This window comes from Hesperophylax consimilis, chromosome 12 (genome assembly GCF_061612785.1).
Source record: "Hesperophylax consimilis isolate HC1 chromosome 12, BYU_Hcon_1.0, whole genome shotgun sequence".
In the NCBI taxonomy this organism is placed as follows: domain Eukaryota; kingdom Metazoa; phylum Arthropoda; class Insecta; order Trichoptera; family Limnephilidae; genus Hesperophylax; species Hesperophylax consimilis.
The window spans coordinates 27,557,553-27,580,085 of NC_142847.1; the positions used below are offsets into that span (position 1 = coordinate 27,557,553).

A 22,533-nucleotide genomic window follows, 5' to 3' on the forward strand; every position below is an offset into this window, starting at 1 on the left:
TGTATGGGAAATGTTTGAAGTTGGAGGTATTATTAATATTATAGGGTATTTGATTGTGTTTAATCTGAATTCTTAACAACTCAGTACCAATTTTGAAAATGGCAATTAAAATAATTTTATCATCAAAATATTGTATAAAAAGTACTTTATTAAATTATCTAAAAAACCACTAAGTGAAACTTAAATTCAAAGCAAAAGTAGTTCAAACCGAAAAGAGTATTTAAAAATTTATAATCATGCGGAGGTCCTCACTTTGTGCTCTATCCAAGCTGAGGTTATTTCGTTGTATATAGATGTAGAGTCCCAACTGCTTCCAACCCAGCTCTGGAGGCAGTGAAACTACGACACGAGAATGAAGGTAGTGGTGAGGGGAAGAGAAAGTACCTGGCTATCAAGATCTGGTCACCAAAAACGGCCAAAGCAATTTCAATTCCAAATGGTGGTCTTTAACCGAGGCAATACTGAGAGTATCTTCCGATCTGGAACGTGCCGCCAATGCCCTATATCCACTCCAACGATTGGTTGTTTACAGGCTTTTAACGGACATACTTGAAATACAACCAGTGATTCCTGACATTATTTGTAGTAAAAAATGTAAATGAAATTTTGGTCTCCGGTGAATTTTTGATATATATTTTTTACTCCAAATAATGTCAGGAATCACTGGTTAAAGTAAGTCAAGTACATTCCTTAACACCCTGTATACATACATTTACAATATTATGTAATTAATCCTCAAAATATTAATATGGAAACTGCAGTTTATTGCCAATGAAACTAGATTTCGCCATATATCCCATATTTTTAGGGGTTCCATATTTCATCAAAAAGAAAATTCAACACACCTTTAAAAAGTGATATAGTCATTAAAAGCCACGAAACAATAACTAAGTTTAATAGTTACCCATGTAACCTAGTTTTTGTTTAATTACTTTCATGATTTTATATCACTTTTGTAGGTGTGTTGAATTGATACCCAGTCACCATTTTTAGGTTCTCTAAATTTGGCACATTATAACAAGAGATTGCTTTTTAAACTTGGCAAAATATGCCAAAAATCACTGGAGTGGATACATGCTATATCATTTTTAACTAATTAATTAGGAAACACAAATAAAAATTACATGCCCACAACCTCAGGATTCAAAGTCAACCTAGGAATCTTACCCTTCGACTACAGAGGCAATCAAAAAAGGGCAACACTGTACTTTGTATATTATTGTGCAATATTTTCCTATTCACATGTTATTTTTTTTTCTCTTTAATATCGGGCGTAACCAAGCAACGGGTAGGACAGTAGATTATAGTAGTAGTCCCAGAGGGACGTCATTGAATACATAAAAACGTTCCTTCCTACAGATCTTGTATGAAAACGAAAAACACAGAGGATACAAGAATGACGTCACAAACAACCTCTCTCTGGGACTACTAAATAGAGTATATAGGAAGTATTGCAAGGGGTATGGATTTTGGCACAGGGAAATCAATAAAATAATAAATTAATTTGAAAATTGAAAATTTATTAAAACCTACCTACCTAATAATTTTATGAATGCATTTTGTGGCTCAATGTTGCCACTGTTATTCAGATTGTTTGCATATTTTAATATCATAGTAAAATAGTGTTATCTATTTAGTAAAATAAAACACATGATTTAATAAGTGCAAAAAATAAATGATGCAACCGATCTGGTATTATTATTTAATGACAGATCGTAAACATTTCAAATGGAGATGACAAAAGTTTTCCAGATTGTAAAGATTCCACGTTTAGCCACGACACTTAGGCCAACTACTTTATAATAATTAAATTCTAAACTCTATTTTTTAACGACAATAATTATTAGAAAATTTGTTGGTTCTACCTATCTAACTAAATATTCTGCTTAGGGATAATTATATATCTTGAAATGATTATGCATTATGATTCCAAATTAGTTGGATTAAAAAATATACTGGCTGTTAGCTTCTAGTACATTCTGGGAAATGAACAAAAAATATAAATCTGCTTAGTTCAAGATACCCCCATTAGATAGCGATAATTCTATAAATGCATTGATGAAAAAATAATTACATAAATATTACTTATGCTTTACAGTAAGTATATAAAAATACAAATATAGCTGTGATAAATATTTTGCGCTAGATACATTAATATCTAGATGATGTACAAAACATGATCATACATTTTGTTCAGTCTTCTGATATACAAGTATAGCATTCCCCAACAGAACTGTACGGTGAAAAGTGACAGTGGAGACTTGCGAGGAATGGTTCCATGCTCTCAACTCCGACACGGCAAGTGGCCAATTCTAATATTATTCTGTCGGTAAATAAAACATTTCACCATTCCTATTGCACATAAATAAAGAATTCCAATGAATAATATTATGACATCCAAGGTTAAACATAAAATAAATCGTTTTTTAAATTAAATATGAAATTTTAAGTATGAAAAACCTGAAATTTAGTATACAAGTGAGATGATGAAAATATAGAACAAAAATTAGACTGAAATTCTTCATCATGTAAGTGTATAAGTCATAACTGTAATGATATGTTGGGATATGCTGTACAAGTACACGTTTGTTATAGAGATGAAATAATATAGGGGTGAAAGTCAACCTATTGCCGGGAGTCAGGAGACAAAATGCAATACTCCATTATTTAGCAAATCTTCACAATTTAGAATACAATGCCACAGGGTTAATACAAAAATACTTCTTACGTAATAAAGTCACTTTGCAAATGTTAGATACATACTATGTTTAGTTGGGGCAAGTGAGTAGAGTAGAGTTGAAGTAAATGCTGAAGCAATCTAATGGGTTCGGATATCCAACGATATTACAATACAGCGGTACGGCTTTACAGGACAATTATAATTAGAAAATATTCATTTGAAAATACTACTTACATCTAGATTCTGTTGAAGACTTATATTAATTAATAATCTTAAACATTTTATTGAAAAACCTCTGAAATACATAGTGTTCATTTGTAGTACAATCCCATCTGTCTCCAGCCGACAGTACGGTGCAACCAACGGTTTCTGAATACAACTTCATTTTATCCAAACACCAACAGCGATAATAAAGGACAAAAATATCATTCATTTCAACTACATAAATACGAAGAAAGAAATGTCTTCTTAAGTTTAATTTTTTTTTTTTTTTTTTTTTTAATAGCTTAAGCAAGTTTATAAACTCTACAAAAAGATATAAAAATATTCCAGGTTTACAAAAGCCTAAATAATGATAAATGCCAATTTAATGACCAAGAAAAGATGCTACGAGAAATTCATAATAATAATACAATAGCCTTCACAAAGTCAACATTCTGATGTCATAGCGTGGAACCTCGTTTGTCAATCTTTCCAAAACTTGATTTAATGAAGGTGTTTATATTCCCAAAATGCATTAATGACATTTGGAGCTGTTTCAACGCGACTCAATTATTAGTCATTTACGAAATAGGTAGTCAATAGAGTAAATAAATTAAATTGATTTAATATCAATCTTGTAGTTTGGTAATAAAGAAAATGATTAAAGGATATTTAAGTCTAAAGATACAATTGGTCCTTAAATGACTACTTTTGTTCCATATCAAAATATCTATCAAAATATACTCATTTCACATTTCATAAATCAATAAATAATAAGAAACTTTAAACTTATCTACATTTATATGTATATGTAGTATGTTATAAAAGATACATTCAAATTGCAAGAAAGATACTCTTCTCAAAAAATCGATTGATATAATATTCCAAGAGCTCGGATTAATGCAATGGTTTAAGATTTCATCTTTTTTTGTGTTTTTGGGCAAACAATAAATTTATTCCAGGTCTAAGTGTTATTTCACAACAAAGGAGTTGGATAAACTTTTTGGATTTAATGCTTTCAAATTCTACAATTTTAATAAATGCTATAAAAATATTTATTTATAAAACAAATGCAGATATACGGGACGACAGTCTAAAGTGTCATCATAAGGTTGTATAACATAATAAAGAGTCAAATTTGAGGTCAAGTGAACAAAAAGTAATCATTGATTGCACTCTTTAAGAACATAGTCAATACAATAAAGTCAAACCTTGACAATGATAAAGGTACAGAATATCTATCTGTGAAATAATATTGATTGTTAGGTCAGGTCTCATGATGATCCTGGTGGCGAAGTCTTGTTCTGAAACAGTTGGGTATGGCAGAGGAATATCATTCTGAAGACCAATAGTGATAGTGCTAAGTGCATGTTTCTTGTTGGTACGTATTGTGAATATTTCATTCATGATTGCCAATATTGTAAGAATGATTTAACAATACATACTTGATTTTGTCAAATAAAAGAAAAATAGATATAGATATCAAAAAACACCACTTTGGTTACCAGACGATTCAAAACACCCAATTTCACATATACAACATCTAGGAAATATTTTCCAATGGAGACAATACTATATTAAATCACAAGAAACAATGTCAACATCCATCTGCCGTAGCCAGCCTAGCCTACTGTGCTCACACCGTCTGTCCGTTCCACGGCTGAACCCAATCTCTGGGGAATTTCATATAAAGGGAAACAACAATGCCCCCAAGTCAAACATTCGTAAGATCTATATAAAATAAAATAAGCTATTATTTGTGAGTTAATATTTGTATATATCAAAATGCAGCCAATTCATAAAATTGCAAAAAATCACCGCTGTTCATTTCGCACAACCTATTCAATAAATGAGAATTATCTCGGCGAAGAATTTGAAAATGGAGTCCATTATTATAGAAAAATAATATAAAAATGTAAATAAGAACACTGGAGCTTATGGTTGAGAACTCACGGGTGTTTGGCAATAGGGACACTCTTTCTGTGTGGAGGCGCAAGTCTCGCACATAACGTAGTGGTTACACGGGCCCAGCGTCACTGAACGGTTCTGCTCCTCGCACACCATGCACTTGGTGGCCGTCTCAAGGTACAGCACCTTCTCTATCTCCTCCAAGTCGGAGCGTAGCTGGGCTTGCAGCGACTTGAGTGTGGACAGGGAGAGGCCGCGCAGGTCCGACGCTCTGCGCAGGCGCTGCAGGAATGGGCTGCCTTGCATCTGCTCCAGTTCTTGGCAAAGGCTGGCCACACGGCCCAGGGCTTCCTCCTTCTGTTGTTCAGCCATGGCCACCTTGCGAGACGCCTCCTCGCTCTCCCGCTGCCACGCCTCGCAGGCCCCGCGTGCCTGGGCGATGCGCTCGTCCCAGCACGCCTGCTGGGCACGAGACGTTTGCAACTCTTCCCTAAGCCGGTGCACTTCCGACAGATTGTTACCTAACTGGGGACTAATAGAAAAGTTTCCTATGTTATTATGATTTCTCCCCGGCGACATGTTCTGGAAGTCAAACAGGGCACTCCCCGTATTGAAGCTGTTGCCTAATTTGTTAGATGTTCCTAATTGCATATGGGAATTGAATAAAGGTTCTAAAGAATGGTCTTGATGCGAGTATCTAGTGTTGGACAGGAATCCAGATTGTAACTGCAGAGGAGAACTAGTGGAAGGGCTGAAGTTGTGGAGGTTGGAGCGCTCGGCCAGGGCGGAGCCGGGAATGTTGACGGGCGCAGAGCTGCCCAGGAGGCTGGCACTAAGAGAATTGTTTGTTCCTTGGCTATCATTCATGTCGTCGTTAAATCTTAATTCAGTTAAATCACGATCTAAAGATGCTACTAAACCCATTGAATCTTCTAAATGCAAATCGTCTAATGCATTTCCTGGAACAAAACAACATATCATATTAAGTCCAGTATAAGTATATTTCTGTTGACAGGGATAAGACACACTACATATAAGCAAGTGCAGCAACTAACCTACGACCTCCGTGATGAGAGTGGAATCGAAGGAAGGCAGTCTCTGCTGCTGCTGCTGCTGTTGCTGTTGCTGCTGATGGTGATGCACAGCAAGGTATATGCTCTGTTTGCGCGCCATCTTCTCCAACGGGGACAGCGTCGGGTCAGTCTCGATGTTCACCAACTGTGTGTTCAGCTCAGAGCGGAAGTCTGAAAATACCATAAAGCATAATGAGTAATTGATTATGTAATTATGTATTAACCGCTTCATGTTTGAAACGAGTCACGCTCGCGCGCTAAATGCGTTCCAATTTCTGCTAGCCCGAGTGACGCTCGCCGGTTTCGACTTGCAGCATTCTATTTTTAGCTAACACGAGGAATGCTCGTGAAAGTTAGCAATGTATTTTACTCAGTTTGAATTTGCCTGCAGTTGAGATCGGTCGTGATTTTGAGCTGCTTATTTCGTTCTTATTTACATTTTAATTGAAAAATGTATAAACTTCAAATAAAACATTTGAAAAAGACCTGATTTAAAAAAAATACTTTTTATTAAAAACCCTAGCAAAGTGATTAATAAAGATTGGACAAGATTCAAATCCTGACAAAGCAAAAAACCTTTTATGTTGTTAATGCAATTAATTCTGTATGTGACTATAAAATTCAGAATGGTGGCAAATAGCTGACCTATTGCAAATGTAAATTCTCTTTTGTCAGCCGATGTATTGCATCCATTACTTATTTACCTCGAATTTTGATTACATATATAGAAAGAAAACATTCACATTTTTATATAAGTGTAAGCAACAATGTAGTTAATGGACTAGTATGACAGAATATGGATTCCAGGAAGTACTTAAAGATTAGAGTAATCTTCCGATCATGGACTCTAGAAATCGTCCAGTATGAGGTATGTGTCTGGGTCCCTCACCCAGGCATAGTGTGTTCAATTCCTCGGCTAGCTAATTCCTCCATCACAACACAATCAAAATTTCCCCTTACTGTGATGATATTAGGGGATTTTCAAATATTGTCAGGTTATTCGTAATCTGGGAATGTTCGTCATTCTTTAAAAAATAAATAAAAATACTCTAAAATGAATCACCACTTTGAAAGAGCGGGGGTCTTATTCATCTAGTAGTCTGTACGTCCAGAGCCCAAGTAGTAAATGCCCAGATCCGATCTAGAATCCCCGATGGAAGGTTAATCTAAGCCCACCTTGCATGTTGTTGGCCTGACCCCCCATGGGCCCCAGCGAGTGTGTGAGCAGCGCGTGCGGCTGCAGCTGGAGCAGTTTGTGCTGCAGCTGGGCCCCCGGTGCCTTGCTGTGGGAGCTGCTGGAGCCAAGGCTGCTGGTGGACGCCGACTCCGACACCTCGCCACTCCCGTTCTGCGGGAAGAAACAGTAAGCTAACTTCAATCACATTGAGAGAAGTAAGAGTTGATTATTCGGTCAACAAGAAATTTTTCAAGATTAGGATATACAGAACTGAGTTAAGTCTGTTAATAAAACTGTTTTTCAGGATGCGAATGTAAAGGTTCCATGATAACTCAACACAGTGACGATTATATTTATTTATTCACATTTAAACCCGCTAAACTACTTATGTAGTTTGTCAGCAGGGACATAGAGACAACATTTATACACTCATAAGATACAATTTGAACGGTACATAATTACATAAATTGGTTACATTGCAGAAAAGTTTAAATAGCAGCATAAAAGCCTTATATAATAAGCAAGTAAAAATAAATGTATGAACAAATTAGTATTATCAACATAAAACATAAAAGCCTTATAAAATAAGCAAGTAAAAATAAATGTATGAACAAATTAGTATTATCAACAAGTACATCAATAGTTTCATAAATAGAGGTAGGTAGTCAGGTATTACAAAATAATTGTTTTTCCATTTTCTAAGAATATGAATTCCATTTCAGGGGCATCAGTATAGATCATTATTATCCAATAACCATTTCCTTAGATTATATTTAACATTAGCAGTATACATGTTATTATTTTTAATTGTCATTGGTAATAAGTTAAACATTTTGGGTACTATATAGTTTAAAGTTCTTTCACCATATTTATTAGTACATTTCGGAACTACCAGTCCTTCATTTTGAGTAAATCTTGTGTTATGTTTATGGCAAACTCTTTCCCTATACAATGAATCAGACAATATAACATGTTGACTTACAATATTATAAAACAATAATCCTCTGACAGGTAAAATATTCAGAGACTTGTATATTAATTTAATGTTACTTCTGTGTTGATTGTCATATTTATGGATTAACAATTTTATAATTGAGTTTTGTAATGTTTGTATATAGCTTATATTAGTTTTACAAGAATGTCCCCAAGAAGTAATTCCATAACGTATAGTGGATTCAGCCAGAGATAAGTAGATTAACTTTAAAGTACTTATAGGTACGAAATATTTTATTTTATAAATCCTACCCACAATAGCTCGTAGACGTTTACAAACATTAGCAATTTGTACATCCCATTTCATGTAGCAGTCAATAGTAACACCCAAATATACATAACTTTTGACAAAATCAATGGTTTCACATGAACAGGGCTGTGCAACATTTTTATGTATGCAGTCAAATGTGTGTGTATATAATGAAGGAATTACATTACATCTGGCGTGTGGAGATCTGATGTGCATAATTTTAGTTTTTTTGGCGTTTATAAAGAGGCCTGCATCATGCGACCATTTCAGTAGGGCAATAAAATCATGTTGCATAAGGTTCATTGCAGTAACCAGATCTTCGTGCGATATTACGAGCGCCGTATCGTCTGCATATACAAAATGTTTAACAAATGAAAACAATTTTCTCATAATTGAGACATAAATAATGTAAAGGGTTGGCCCTAGAATTGACCCCTGTGCAACACCTGTTGAGATATATTTTCTTTTGCTAAATTTTTTAAGAATTTTTACTCTTATTTGTCGATCAGTTAGTAAATTTTTTAATAAAACTAGCAGCTTTCCTCTAATTCCTATTGCCTCCAGTGTTTCTAATAGTTTATTTGTATCAATGGTATCAAATGCCTTAGAGTTATCTATGAATAAAACCAAAACTTGTTTTTTTAGATTTAATTCATAATTTATGTGATTTGAAAATTCCTGAAGCAGCATTTCCGTACTTCTTTTCTTTTGAAATCCATATTGGTTGGGATCCAACAAAGAGAAAGATTCTAGATATTTATTAAGTTTTATGGAAATGTATTTTTCAAGTATTTTTTCTAGGGCTGGCAATATGCTTATTGGCCTATAATTTTGAATATCTGTATGTTTGCCCCCTTTGTAAATTGGCCTAATGATGCTACTTTTTAGTTCATCTGGTATTACTGCTTGCGATAAAATTAAATTGATAAAGTGTGTTATAACAGGCCCTAAAATATTAATATGTGTCTTAATGTCAAACATTCGAATGTTGTCAATCCCTGGTGACTTTGAATTGTTTAATTTGCTAACAATAATATTGATTTCTTGGCAGGTAGCTCTGGGTAGGTACATACTATGTTGCACTTCATTCGGCCTGACGGTCGATGCTAAATAATCACATTTATGTATCATAGAGCTAACACTATTTGTAAAATATTCAACAAACTTATCTGCTACGGTTTCTTCATTATTCGTATTTAACATATATTTCAAGATTATTTCGTCACAACTACTTTTGGACTTGCGTCCTAATAATTTATTTATTTCATCCCAAGTTTTTTTTGTATTTCCAAAATAATTTTTGAATTTATTGTTAAAAGGTAGACTTACATTTAATAATTTCTTTTGTCACCTTATTTCTGAAAGTTTTATATTCCAATTCAAAGAATTGATTGCTAGGAAAATTCTTCCACCTTCTGTACAATGAATCTTTTTTTTTAATGTTTTCTAAGATATTAGAAGTTATCCAAGGTTTTATTGACAGAGGTCTTTTTTTGGGTTTATAATTCATAACGATTTTACTCTGTTCATACAAATTCTTAAAGTTGTTTTTAATTTTACTATATAGTATATTGCAATCTTGTTCCTCAAGCAAGGAGTGCCACTTAAAATTATGAATGTTTTTGTCGATTTTGTTTTGCGATAAAAACGAAATTCTTTCCCCGTGTTCTGGGGCTTCTTTCCTTGCACTATATTTAATATTAACTGCAGTTAAAAAGTGATCCGCTATAGTAATATTATTACATACACATGAGGAAAGAGAATCGCTTTGTTTACATCCACTGTTAAATCGGACAAATATGTGGTCTAAACAAGTACGAGTAACTTTTCCTGCTAAAACTGCTTCTCTAGTTACGTCACAAATACATTTGATTAAATAATTATCCGACATTATATTTTCATATGCCATAATAATAGGGTTTTGACAATTTAACAAGTCTAGATTAATATCTCCTATTCAACACACTATTAAAAAGTGATATATGTAAAGTCATTGGAAACGATGAAATTTTTTTTTAACCTAACCTACTTAACCCAGTTAATAAAGTTTTTGTTTCATCACTTTCTGCGACTTTATACAAATTTTTAAAGATGTTATGAATTATCAATGTCATGATTTATCCGGTCACCGAATGTAAAATATTTAAGGATATCTATTTCCTTAATTATAACAATTTATATACATATTGACATTGCTTAGTAGCAATGCTGCTTAGGCCCTTTGTACAGAGATGGTTACACGCTACGTGACTGTGATGCAACTACAAGTCGCCCACTGATATGCTACTCTTTAAAGCTGGTTTCCGTACACGGCGCTACTCAAATTATAATGAAAGATTTTGCACGTACAGCTGACTATTTAGCAATGTCAAGAGACTCTAGGGATAAAGACAATATGGTTCATCTTTATTACAAGTATGAAAAACTATCTAAAAAAAGATTTTGGGTTCACCCGTATAAAGAAATAAGAATCGTAGAGCATTCGTCGCCGCCAAGGGACTAGAAGAGAATGATGTCAAATTGTCTTTTTTCCAACCTTATGTATTATGGTAAATTACAGTTATTTAACCTCTCAGACAAAGAATTTTATTTATTATGTGTCCCTTTGAGAACTGTCAAAACGTGATAATTTTTGTGTTATTTACGAGTTTTACTAAAATCTTCATAACTCACGTTTTGGGAAACGTAGCCTCATTCTAAAAAATGTTTTGGAAAGATTATGTAATCCACTATCGCATTGTGTTGTTATACGTAAATATTTGCGTTTCTAAAAATACATTTTATGAAAACGTCAAAAATATGTAAAAATCGCTTACCATTATTTCAAAGCCTTGAAAAATGTACTTTTTTCTGAGTAGCATAAAGGAATAACACTTTATATATTGAAGAAATATATTTAAAAACTATTAGTCACCTCAAAATATTAACCGTCCAAACTAAAATATTTTTAATAAATTATTTAGAAACGCAATAAATTATTAACGAACATCTTGACAGATTCAATCGGCTTAGATAATGCACCTCTACGTTCCATAGATATTCTTGAATACAGACGCATAGCGTTATTCATTATCGATACTCTGTTTTTTAAATCATGGCAATCCGTATGCTAGTGATGGAAATAAATCAATTTTTGTAAAATCTCGCGCGTTTACGTGAAAAGATGTTCTAATGTCTTGACCGCTATTATCATATTTACGTCTTTTGACGTTCTAATGTTCTGAGTGGTTAAATATGGATATTTTCCCACCTCCAGAACAAATGTAATATTCGAATCAAGCTCGGACACCATTTCTCTCTAACGAGTAGCAGTTGCGTATGCAAAAAGCGCAGCGATCTGCCAGCACTGTCCGTAGCGTGTAATTGCCATCAAACCCGTTGTCGTCGCGTTACGTACGAACACTAGCAAAATTGTATGGCGGATACTCACAAGTGACGTGTATGGTACGCGCACAAAACTCTAGTCGCTTTAAGTATCTCTCCGTACGAATGACCTTATTCCTCCATGTCTATTGAATATTGATCGGTTTGTTGGTTGTGTGGTCAAAAGCATTGGGTTCCAGCTCAGGTGTCGCAGGCTCAATTTTCTGTTAGCCGAGTCCTCCATTCCACAAGTAAAATTTTCTACTTAAAATTGGAGCGATGTAATTGAGTAAGTGGCGTGTTTCAAATCCAGTTTAAAGAATCGATAAGTTCAACGACTATATTTACAAGTGCACAAAAATGGCTGCGTTTGTTTGAAAATAATATAAAATATACTCACACTAGATTCAGAGCTCTTCTTGTCTGGCGGGAGTGCAGAGGATAGAATGTCAGCTAGGTTGGTGCCACACTCCAAGGGAGCCGCCAGTTCACGTGCCAGGGACATCTCTTCTGCTCGGACAAATAGACAATGCATATTAGCTAGTTATTAGTAGTGAAAAGTTGCTTAGTAGTTGGAATAAATATTATATAAATGCACAACTTTACACAGGTGTATCAGCATGTACCCGACAGACCAGTGAATCCTGAGCTTACTTGAGAGTAAAATTTGTAGCTATAATTTCAGTGACTAGACTCCGTAGAATAAAATTATATGTATTTTTAATTTTTTTAAAAGAAAGACAAACATTCCCGGGTTACGAATAACCTGACAATAATTTGAAAATCTCCCACTACCACCACAGCAAACTGAAAATGTAGCTTGTGTCATGATGGTAACTTAGCCAACCAAGGAATTGAAGTCAGAACGGCCGGGTAGGAACTAGTTGCGAGCCTTTTGCATCCGGCCACCAACTACGTGGCAGGCGGGATCGGGTGTGATCGGTTGAGAGAGACCTTTCAACCCTTTTTTTTACATTAACCCCAAATAGGAGGCCTTGCACGCCTCCCAAATTTTGGGACCTTTTAATCTCTCCAGTAGGATAATAACACCTTGCACAGTGGGAGGGATGGATTCATACGCCCGTCACTCCTAGACACACTGAGCCCCAGATTCCTACCCACCCCTCATATCTTTTTCCTTCGTAAAACTTCCTCTCCTAAAAAGATCCCCCACAAAGCATCCCCGAGGAAGACATAGGCCCTGAGGGGAATTATTTTCCTCAGAGCCTCTTGCCTGGAGCTAATGTAAAAAAAATAGTTCCGTCTTATGATAAAATCACTTCAAGAGTTTTTTTTTTGTTTAAGTAGGTGGTACCCTTTAACAAAGAGGTAAGTATGAGTTATTTAGTATTGACAGGCGAATGGTATGATGGACTGAGAGCTGCTATTATTATTCAATGAGCAGGCAGCATTATAGCGCTCATATCTGATTTCACAATAAGTTTAACAGTAATTGAGTTGTTTTAAATAAAATAAATTAATCCATTCTTCTCTCTAAATAAGAATCTGATTGAGGTCTAAATTGGTTTATATTAGTAGCATCGATATCATATGTTGTTTATTAAAATGTCAATGTCTTAATTGCTAATAATTATTTATTATACAGATAACATTGTGCACAACATTGCACTTGTACTTGCGCAGGGGTATTATATCTTTGATGGCAAATTAAAGAGAGACTCACGTTCGACGTGCGCAAAGGCGCAGAAGACCCCACGCGGGCAGTACCCCGCCTGCTGCACATCGTTGCACTTGGTGCTCTTGTAGATCTCGGGGTGGAATTGCTGCTCGGTGCGAGTGTGGCAGTAAGAGCATTGGTCACCGTTGTCGCAGTTTCCGGGCTCACCCCACTCCTCGCCGTGTTTCACATTAGGGCACGGTGTGCTGCGGTACTTGAACTTGCGCGGAGAGCGGCGCTTGTCCTTGCTGTTGTGGTACTGTGGGCATGCGTATCCCTGGCGGCACAGGCGCGGTGGGCGCTTGCACGCCTCTGTCTTGTATGAGGACAGCACGTAGTTTGTATCTGGAATGAGATATAACATTATAGTTAGTGTATTTGCGAGCAGTTTATTTTTATTCTTAATCTTCGCAGGAAAGTGATATTGTTGTAAAAAGAAAAAAAAATTTAACAACCGAGTCAGAAAACTTATTCTAATTTATAATAACTAAATGCCTAAATGCTAGTGAATGCCAAAGAAATACAAAAAATTATAATAACTAATTTAAAAACAGTGGTAATAGAATTTTTGTAGTACAAACAAAAAAATCCTACAAAAATGGTGTTCATGGAAGTGGCAGTTATTTTTTTTTTAAATTTAACGGCAATTTAAAGTAAAGTAAAAAAGATACAATATTAAGCAAAATAAAGATATAAAGTGATGTAGTTTGTTCTCAGTCCTCCTCACTAGGTATTCCTGTTCCGAGGCGGACTGTAGTTTGTTGTATGTGTGTTGATCATGATTTCCTCATTTTCTAATTTGTTGGTTCCCACAAAATATAAAATAAATTCAGCAAAAAGTATATGTTTGTTGTCTGTAGGTTGCGTTGGGGTTATGGCAGTATCGTTTTCCTGTGACGATATTACAATGTAATTTCACTATGAAATAATAGATTCAAAATTAGCCATCATTTACGATTTTTCAAAGCTGTAGAAGGAATTTATATATTTATTAAATAATTGACAAGAATCTTATTAATTTACTATAAGATAGAATAGAGAATCTGTATATCCTGGATCCTACCCATGATTAGGAGTGCTCATAAGCTGATAAATATTATTATTTACACATTAACAATCTGTGAAAGCTATAGAAATATTTAAAAAAAAAAAAATTAAAAAACATATAGAAGTTTTAGTTTGGACCATAAATGTGGCCTCATATATCAGTATTTTTTGTAATGGTATCATTACAAAAAACATAATTGCCAGGGCTCCTACCATGGAGCAACTTGACAGAAGTAAATATCTCTCATAGAGAGGATAGTAACTGATATACAGGGCCTATGTATGCGTCACAGAAAAATCGAGTTAACTTGTTGATTTCTGTGATAAGAATTAGTTATTTTATTTTATATGAATCATTATTTCCTTCCGTATTTCAATATCTAACACTTGTCCAAACAATATACGATTTGTGTATTTTCACACAACCTAATTTGGTTTACAATGCAAATTTGTGCTTCACGACTTCAATTTTAAAATTATTCAGAAATAATTTAATTATTTCTGATTAGGCACAAATGGTATTAAATTGAAATGCACATCATTTTGCAAATTTGATATCAGTTATTATTAATAAATGAAATTGTGTTTCCATGTTATTGCAAACAAATAATAACAATTTGATTACGAATTGCTTAATTTCTTATGAGTGTTATTTTGATAGATAAAAACATAATATGGAGATAAGCACAATATGCTTATGAGATACATAAATGCTCTTGAACAAATCATTGAAACAGTGAAAATAGTTGATTGAGATCTAGAATGGCTTCAGCATGCTGACATATAATATTCACGTATTATATTATGTCTATGTAACACGGTGTATTTAATGTTATAGTATTATGTATTAGTTACTACTAGTTACAGTTACCAGTTACATCTGAGTTTCAACACTCTTATTGTTGATTAATTGTCGTTAAGTTAAGTCAACATAACATTCCCGAGCACATTAAAAAGGGTTGAATACAAAATGAGACTTGCCTTGCCATTTAGGGTCCTCATTCATGAGATTTCGTTCTTTATCTAAGACATTTGGTCCATTAGAAGTGGCTCCGTTGGCCTCTGAGTCGGGATTCTCAATGGCCTGTATTTCCTTGATGTCATACACGGGCGGCCTAAGGTCATTGTTTCCGTGGGCGAAAGCGCAGTGAGGCCCGTTCTTAACGCAGAATCCCCGAGCGTCCGTGTCATGGACGCACATGCATGTTTTATAATAACGTAAGTGGTAACGCCTTTCCGTATCACCCGCTGTTCTATGTAGGAAGGGACATCTGCAATGGACACAAAATATTGTTAAAAATAAATAGATGTAATGAATTCAATTTGTTTAAAATAAGCAAATTTTGTAGGTATTTTCTGCAGCGGTGTTTGGGTTTCATTTTTGTAGAAATTCTTAATTAAAAGATACAATTTAAGGTAATTACTAATTTAAGCAAGCTTCACTGTAATTAACGTAATCATAGTCTAATTTTCAGTTAAGTTTAACCCGTAAGCTGGGGATCGCATGTATTGTCATTGTTATGATTTATTTAATTTTTGTTATAGTAGGTGTTAACCTATGTGTAAAAACAAAATTACTAAAGAAATTACGTAGGTATTTTTAAACATTGACAATGTCATATTGGATGACTTTCAGGAGTTTCCTCAGAAAAAAAGTTTAATTTTTGTTTATTTATTTAAATAAGAATAAAAAACACAATAACTATGGTGTTATTATTTCCGTGTTATTTGTCGACTTGACCAGTCTCGATTTTTATCATAATATTTTTTCAGATATCTTCCCACTAGCGAAACAGGTATTGTTTTGTACCTATGTGTACAAATACTTCAAGAAAAACTCCGAATAAGGTGTTTTAATGACCCGTTCTACATATGACAAAAAAAAATAGACCATGTACAAATGTTGAGTGTGCGTTTCGCGTGTTTCCCAATTATACACCGGTGCCGAAGAGATCGAAGACGCTAATTACTCAGAGCACCTTCCATTAAAATACCAGTAGTACAAGGACAGCATTCCCACTTGATGCCTATGCTCTAAATATTGCAATCTGTTTATTAAGATAGACCTCCACACAGCATCCCCAAAGATGACATAGGCCCTGAGGGAAATTATTTTCTTCAGGGCCTCCTGTGTGTAGTTAATATAAAAAAAAAAAGAAAGAAGAATCTATCAAACGGTAAATAAGTTCTTATTATATTGATTTCATCGGTAATAGACTGGCTTTTATCGTGCTAAAACATTTCAATATAAAAAAAACCATAATTTAAAAAAAATATATACTGTAGGGATTATTCTTTTACAAACAAAATAATTGTTGACAGGAACTGAGGTAGCTAAGAAAACTGTAACTAAATAAAAATATATAGGTTAACTTTTAGGATCGCTGAACAGGAAACAAATATATTTTTTTAAATGCTTTGATTCAACTTAATTACTACAAAATACAACTATTTGCATTTCAGGGGGATGGAAAACACTGCATGACCGTTGTATTGATGTTTTACAATAATTTCTATCTTTACTATGACATTTTGGTATGTTGGTATTCCTGATATTTCGTATTACATATAAAATATGTTAAGGCGAAATAGGTAGACTTGACCTGAAATTTGGCATTTTTGAGGCCAGTTTTAGACGTATGGACACTTTTCTAGAGAAAAACACAAATTGATTTCGAAAGATCGTTATTTGATCTATTAAAGTAAGATGTTAAATTTTGAAAAATAATATTATTTTCATACCATAATAAAGTGTTACCGTTGGACGATGCGCAGATTTGTTGCATTTTCAAAGGCGAAGTTGTATTATACAACAAATATTTAAAATCATATAATAATACAGTATAAACAATCAATAAATTATCTATCATATGTATGTATAAGAATTTTGTTTTTATTTAAAATAAAATTACTAATAAATAAATCCGAGGACGCGTTTTGTGACGAAAATCCCTCAATTTGACTATTTATTTATGAACTTACAAATAGGTATAGTTGAGATTTTTTTACAAAAATAATTTACTATGATATTATTGAAACATTAAAAATAATTTATGACCAAGAAATATATTCTTAAAGTATATAATAGTAATTAATTTCGATTCGAGTTTATTGTTTGTTCGTTGTTTCTGATTACCTCGGCGCAAGCCGAAATTTTATCATTCCCCGCTGCGACAGGGCGGCGAGCGGACGTCTATTCCACGCCAGTCTACTTGACAACATTTTAACGAAATGCCTCGTTTAAAAATGAGGAGAAAAATACTATCGGACAAAAGTTTTATAAGAAAACAAAAATTTCGTCATCAAAAACGTACATGGGAGAAATATTTGCAGAAAAAAAGGGTTAGTCATATTTAATTATCCTTGTACATTGTACGTACTCTATATGCTACAGGGTCGTTCAAAGGAATCAGTCAGAATACGCATATATTTTTTATAACATTTAGCGATAATTTTGTGTTAATTTTCATGGAAAATAATCACCTACCGACGAATGATTGTGATTCTGAAGCAAATATTGTCTCTAAAATTCCGTCGGTATTATATGTGTAATTTACATTAATATTATTATTATTTTATTATGTAAATACGTAATACCTACAATATATTGTGAATCATGGATATTATGGTGACCGAAACCGTCAATATCGGGGTATTTATAAACTAGCAATTATTCCCGGCGTTACGCGAGTTACACGCACAAAACCATACCCTTGTATACATGGTGTCGGGAAACGTGTAGTATATTGCTGTGACCGATTCAACTCTAATTACCGCGGTAATTATAAACAAGCATTTACTACCCGGTGTTGCGCGATTTACGTGCATGCAACATTACCACGTGTACACGGTGTCGGGAAACTCGTGGTGAAATTACGGTGACTGAAACCGTGAATATCGCGGTAATTATAAAATATCAATAATTCCCGGCATTACGCGAGTTACACGCACAAAACCATACCCTTGTATACCAGCGCCCTTGAGGTGATTTTGCACAAAAACGGCGCTATACAAGTCATCCAATTATTATTATTATTATTATTATGGTGTCGGCAAATGCATGGTATATTACGGTGACCGATTCAACTGTAATTACCGCGATAATCATAAACCATAATTTACTACCCGGCGTTGCGCGAGCAACACGTATGCAACAGTACCTTGTACACACGGTGTCGGGTAACTCATGGTAAAATGTTTCCAGTCATGGATTCAACGTTGGGATAAGTATATCTCTAGTCAAGCACAGTACTTCGAAGGAGATTAATTCCATTTCCATGTAAACTTATTTGTAATAAAATTTTCTTAGTTACACATTAAGCTGTACAATTTCTGTTTCGAAATCTTCCTCATATAAATATATTTAACTGGCTACAAAAGAGCAGGAAATGCCGTATTTTAGTCTATGCGTATATGATTCCCGTCAAAATAACGGTTTTGATTCGTGATGTGCGATTCAAATCATGTTTTTGTTAATCATTTCTATTCTATTGTCTAATTCCCTATTACATTGGTATAATTCAACATATTTAGTATTTTTAGTGTTACTTTTTGTCAGTTTCATAATGTCATATTGTGAATTGAGCTTCTTGTTTTAGAAGAAAAAAAACGAGGTTATTTTGATATACTTACTTTAAGTATTAGAAATAAAACTTACTGGTAATACCTATCTTACAAACGGATAAATATGTAAGACGAGAGTTTTTTTACAATCAAACTTAATGTTAATCACTTTTGTAAAACCCATGTAAAATAAAATTTAAAAAAAAACAAGTGAATAAAAATATTTGAAAAATTAAAAAAAAAATGTTTATTCAAATACCTACCTATTTTGTACCTACTATGTCAACGCACTGCATTTGTATTTATTTATGTTTACGCACTCCGACGTATAATTTACAAATATGTATGTAACTACTTATAAGGAAGAAAGCTACAACCGAAAATTCAAACACAATAATTGTTATTTCATCGGAACCATGCTGTAGGTTTCGACCGCCGCGCGGAGTTACGGCTGGCAGTGGAATGAATATGGTATTTCTGTCTCGTTCTAAAAAACGTCCGATCGCGAGACTGTCTTTTGACGAAATTCGAATTCTCGGTCGCTGGTTAATACGCCTTAAGCAACTTTTTTATGTTTTACAATTATATAATTTAAAACTTAAATTTTTAATATATTTTTTTTGCCTAAAAACATATTTAATATGAAATATCGAGAATACTGACATTACAAAATGTCAATAAGGCGGTCGTCCAATACAAACGCAAATTTTCATTTTAAGTAATTGTAATTTTAAAAGCAGTATTTTCCATTCCCCCCTGAATAGTTGTCTTTTATAGTAATTATGTTCAAAGTGTTTTTGTTGGCGTGATCCTAAAAGTTTAACAAAAAATAAATTTGTTAAATAATGATGTCACACTTCCTACCAGTCAATTAAAATAATTTGATGGTTAGGTACCTATATAGTACAATTTAATCTAAATTAGGTAGATATTTAATAACAGATTTACAAAGAAAAATAATGTTCATATTCTAATGTTATAAGTATGCACTTAATACCAAGCAGAAGGAGTGAAAGCCGAGTAGCATAAACCCTTTCACAAAAACTCCCATTGAATCAACACAAAGCTAGTGAGCTAGAAATATTCAATGACAGATGCAACAGCTCAGGGCTACATAACAAATATTATTTTTCGTGGGAGAATTGTACAATTTCATATAAAACTTCAATGCCAATCAAGGGGAATGCTAAACAACGTAAAAAATAGCGGTAATAACTGCAAAAAACAGCAACATATGCCTCAATTGCGCTGTCAATAAACGATTACCGACATACTTACACGAAAATATGGATTAGGGAGTTTCCGTGAAAATAAGGTAATCGCAGTAAAGAGAACGGAAATCAGTCCCCATAAGGCGAATAAAAGTGATGATTTTAGCCAGAAATACAGTTTATCGTGAGCAAACGCCTACAAAACATTGCAAATAGTGACAGCTATCTGGCACTCTACATAACAAAGCAATGGAAGTGGTACTTACTCGTCTCCATCTTCGCAAACTCCCGAAGTTTCGTTATATTTTGTACAATAATTATCAGCGCTATAATTGAAAGATCCGTCTCTCTTCCTGACTGGTCTCCGCCGCCTTTGATTATTAAAATGCCAATGAAAACAAGTGAACGGTCTGTGTTGAGTGCATTTGTGTTGCAAAAATGACGGACACTGCTCGACTCGAAACTCTTTTAAATATCTGCAAAACGAAACGTCATTACAGCTTTTGGCACATTTTAAATCAAGACATAAGATACAATGGTTAAAAGATGATGAATATAATCAGTAATTTAACAAGCTTACTTGTAATGATTTGGCTTTTCTGTTTGAGCTGTCAACAAAGGCTTCGATTCAGACGGCATTTTGTAAAAACTATTGCGTCTCTTGAGCGCGCAGGGTACGCTTACAGGGCGCCAATTAAAATTCAATACTTGGTCACGTGACACACAAACAAGACAAATACTGTACTATAGGATGTGAAATCAACTGAATTATCTCCAATACACACTCTTTATTGAATGGAGATTTATAAAAAAATATAAAATCGTGATAAAAAACTGTTTTCTTAATTTACGTGGTAAATGATTGGTTGGTTATGGTTGTCTTTTTTGTAGTCTATAAACAATATCGAACTCAACATTTACGTATGTCGCTGTCAGTCTCATAGTAAAAGAAAGAGACGGCACTAGTTGTTGTTATCTTCTGTATTACTTCGGTAGTAATCGTAATTCATTGATCGTAAATGAATCGAAATCTGACAAGAATAAATTAATTCCAACTAAATAATATACATATCATTGGAATTTTGATTTTATTTTTACACATGGATTATGATGAATGCTTTCAAATGAGATAAACACAAAGTATTTAAAAATAATATCTTATCAAAGAGAGATTATTTGATTAAAAAATAGCTACCTACCATCAATATTAATTTATAGGTAATAATTATATTTACGGAATAGTTTTATAATACAGAAACTTTTTTCTTCATAAACAAGAGTTCTCAAGTACTTGCGAAAACCACAAAAAAACACAGCGAGTGGAACTGGGGCACTTCTGAAGAATTGGGGGAGAGAAAGGAGAAGAGAAACTTTCAATTCTGGATGTGTAGATTTTCAGCCAAACAAAAAAAAACTTAAATATTTTATATATTGCAACCCCTGGGTTAAGGGCTGAGAGTTAGAGCTCTTTTCGCTGTTCCGTGGAGATAACTAGCTATATTGTAGCAAATACTCTATAATATTAATAATATGTCCAGCTCCAGTAAAATATTGGCAATAACAACAACTCTGGCCGCTAGAGGCTAGTGTAGCATTTTGATGTTGACAAATAGAATTTATTTAGTATTTGATTTTAAATTTAAATTTTGATCAGTATTGATAAAAAATTCCCACAGAGTAGGTTCTGCGTGTGCAGTTTGCGTATGTAATATTAATTATTATTGATAAATGCAGCCCGCATCACATTAGAACCTACTGGTAAGATGGCGAAAGACGCTGCTAGAATAATAGTGAAGCCACTGATCTATCTAGATTTGCGATTATTCTTGAACCAATGCGCCTTATATAACGCGGCCACATTGAGGTACCTAAGTCCAGTCAAGTGAGTTAGCCTTACAAGTGAGTACCTGGTACGAGCGTCCGCCGCTAACTGAGTCGGGCGGCTGCTTCGGCCGGCCCCCGCGCCACGTCCTCCTCTTATCTCACCGTGTTGCCATGGGCCATGGACCTACTACGCGTGGTGTTGCACGACCTTAAAGGAGAGGCTACAAATATGAGGCTGCATCGACTCTGCGGTACTACAACAGCGCCTTGGCCTTGTGACATCTTCGCCGGCCTGCATCTCCCGCGCAGCGAGCTCTTCCGTGCTCGCATCATCTGCCGACCAGATCATCACCTCGACCACTCCACCACTGTTTCTCCGCTTACATCTGGTGTCAACCATCAACCTGGGGAATTTGCCGCTGACTACATCCACCGACGCGGTGTTGATCTTCAGCTTGGGGAATTTTTGAGAAACAAAAGTGATTACTTAAATAAGTCATTTTCTCATTATTATATAAGTAAAGTTCTCCATATCTACAATAAAGAACAAATAATAAATAGACTA

The 22,533-nt window shown here is 34.3% G+C and overlaps 1 protein-coding gene across 1 annotated transcript; it reads right to left on the reverse strand.

Moving 5' to 3' along the window:
* Positions 1–1,510: 1,510 nt before the first annotated feature.
* On the reverse strand, positions 1,511–21,003 carry unk (RING finger protein unk). The gene is made up of 8 exons (XM_089638277.1): positions 20,725–21,003; positions 20,411–20,620; positions 15,352–15,641; positions 13,330–13,668; positions 12,046–12,155; positions 7,039–7,210; positions 5,845–6,033; positions 1,511–5,748 (listed from the first exon to the last, which is right to left on the reverse strand). The coding sequence occupies exons 1-8, from the start codon at positions 20,781–20,783 to the stop codon at positions 4,817–4,819; spliced, it is 2,301 nt and encodes a 766-aa protein (XP_089494403.1). The 5' UTR covers positions 20,784–21,003; the 3' UTR covers positions 1,511–4,816.
* Between the last annotated feature and the right edge of the window lie 1,530 nt (positions 21,004–22,533).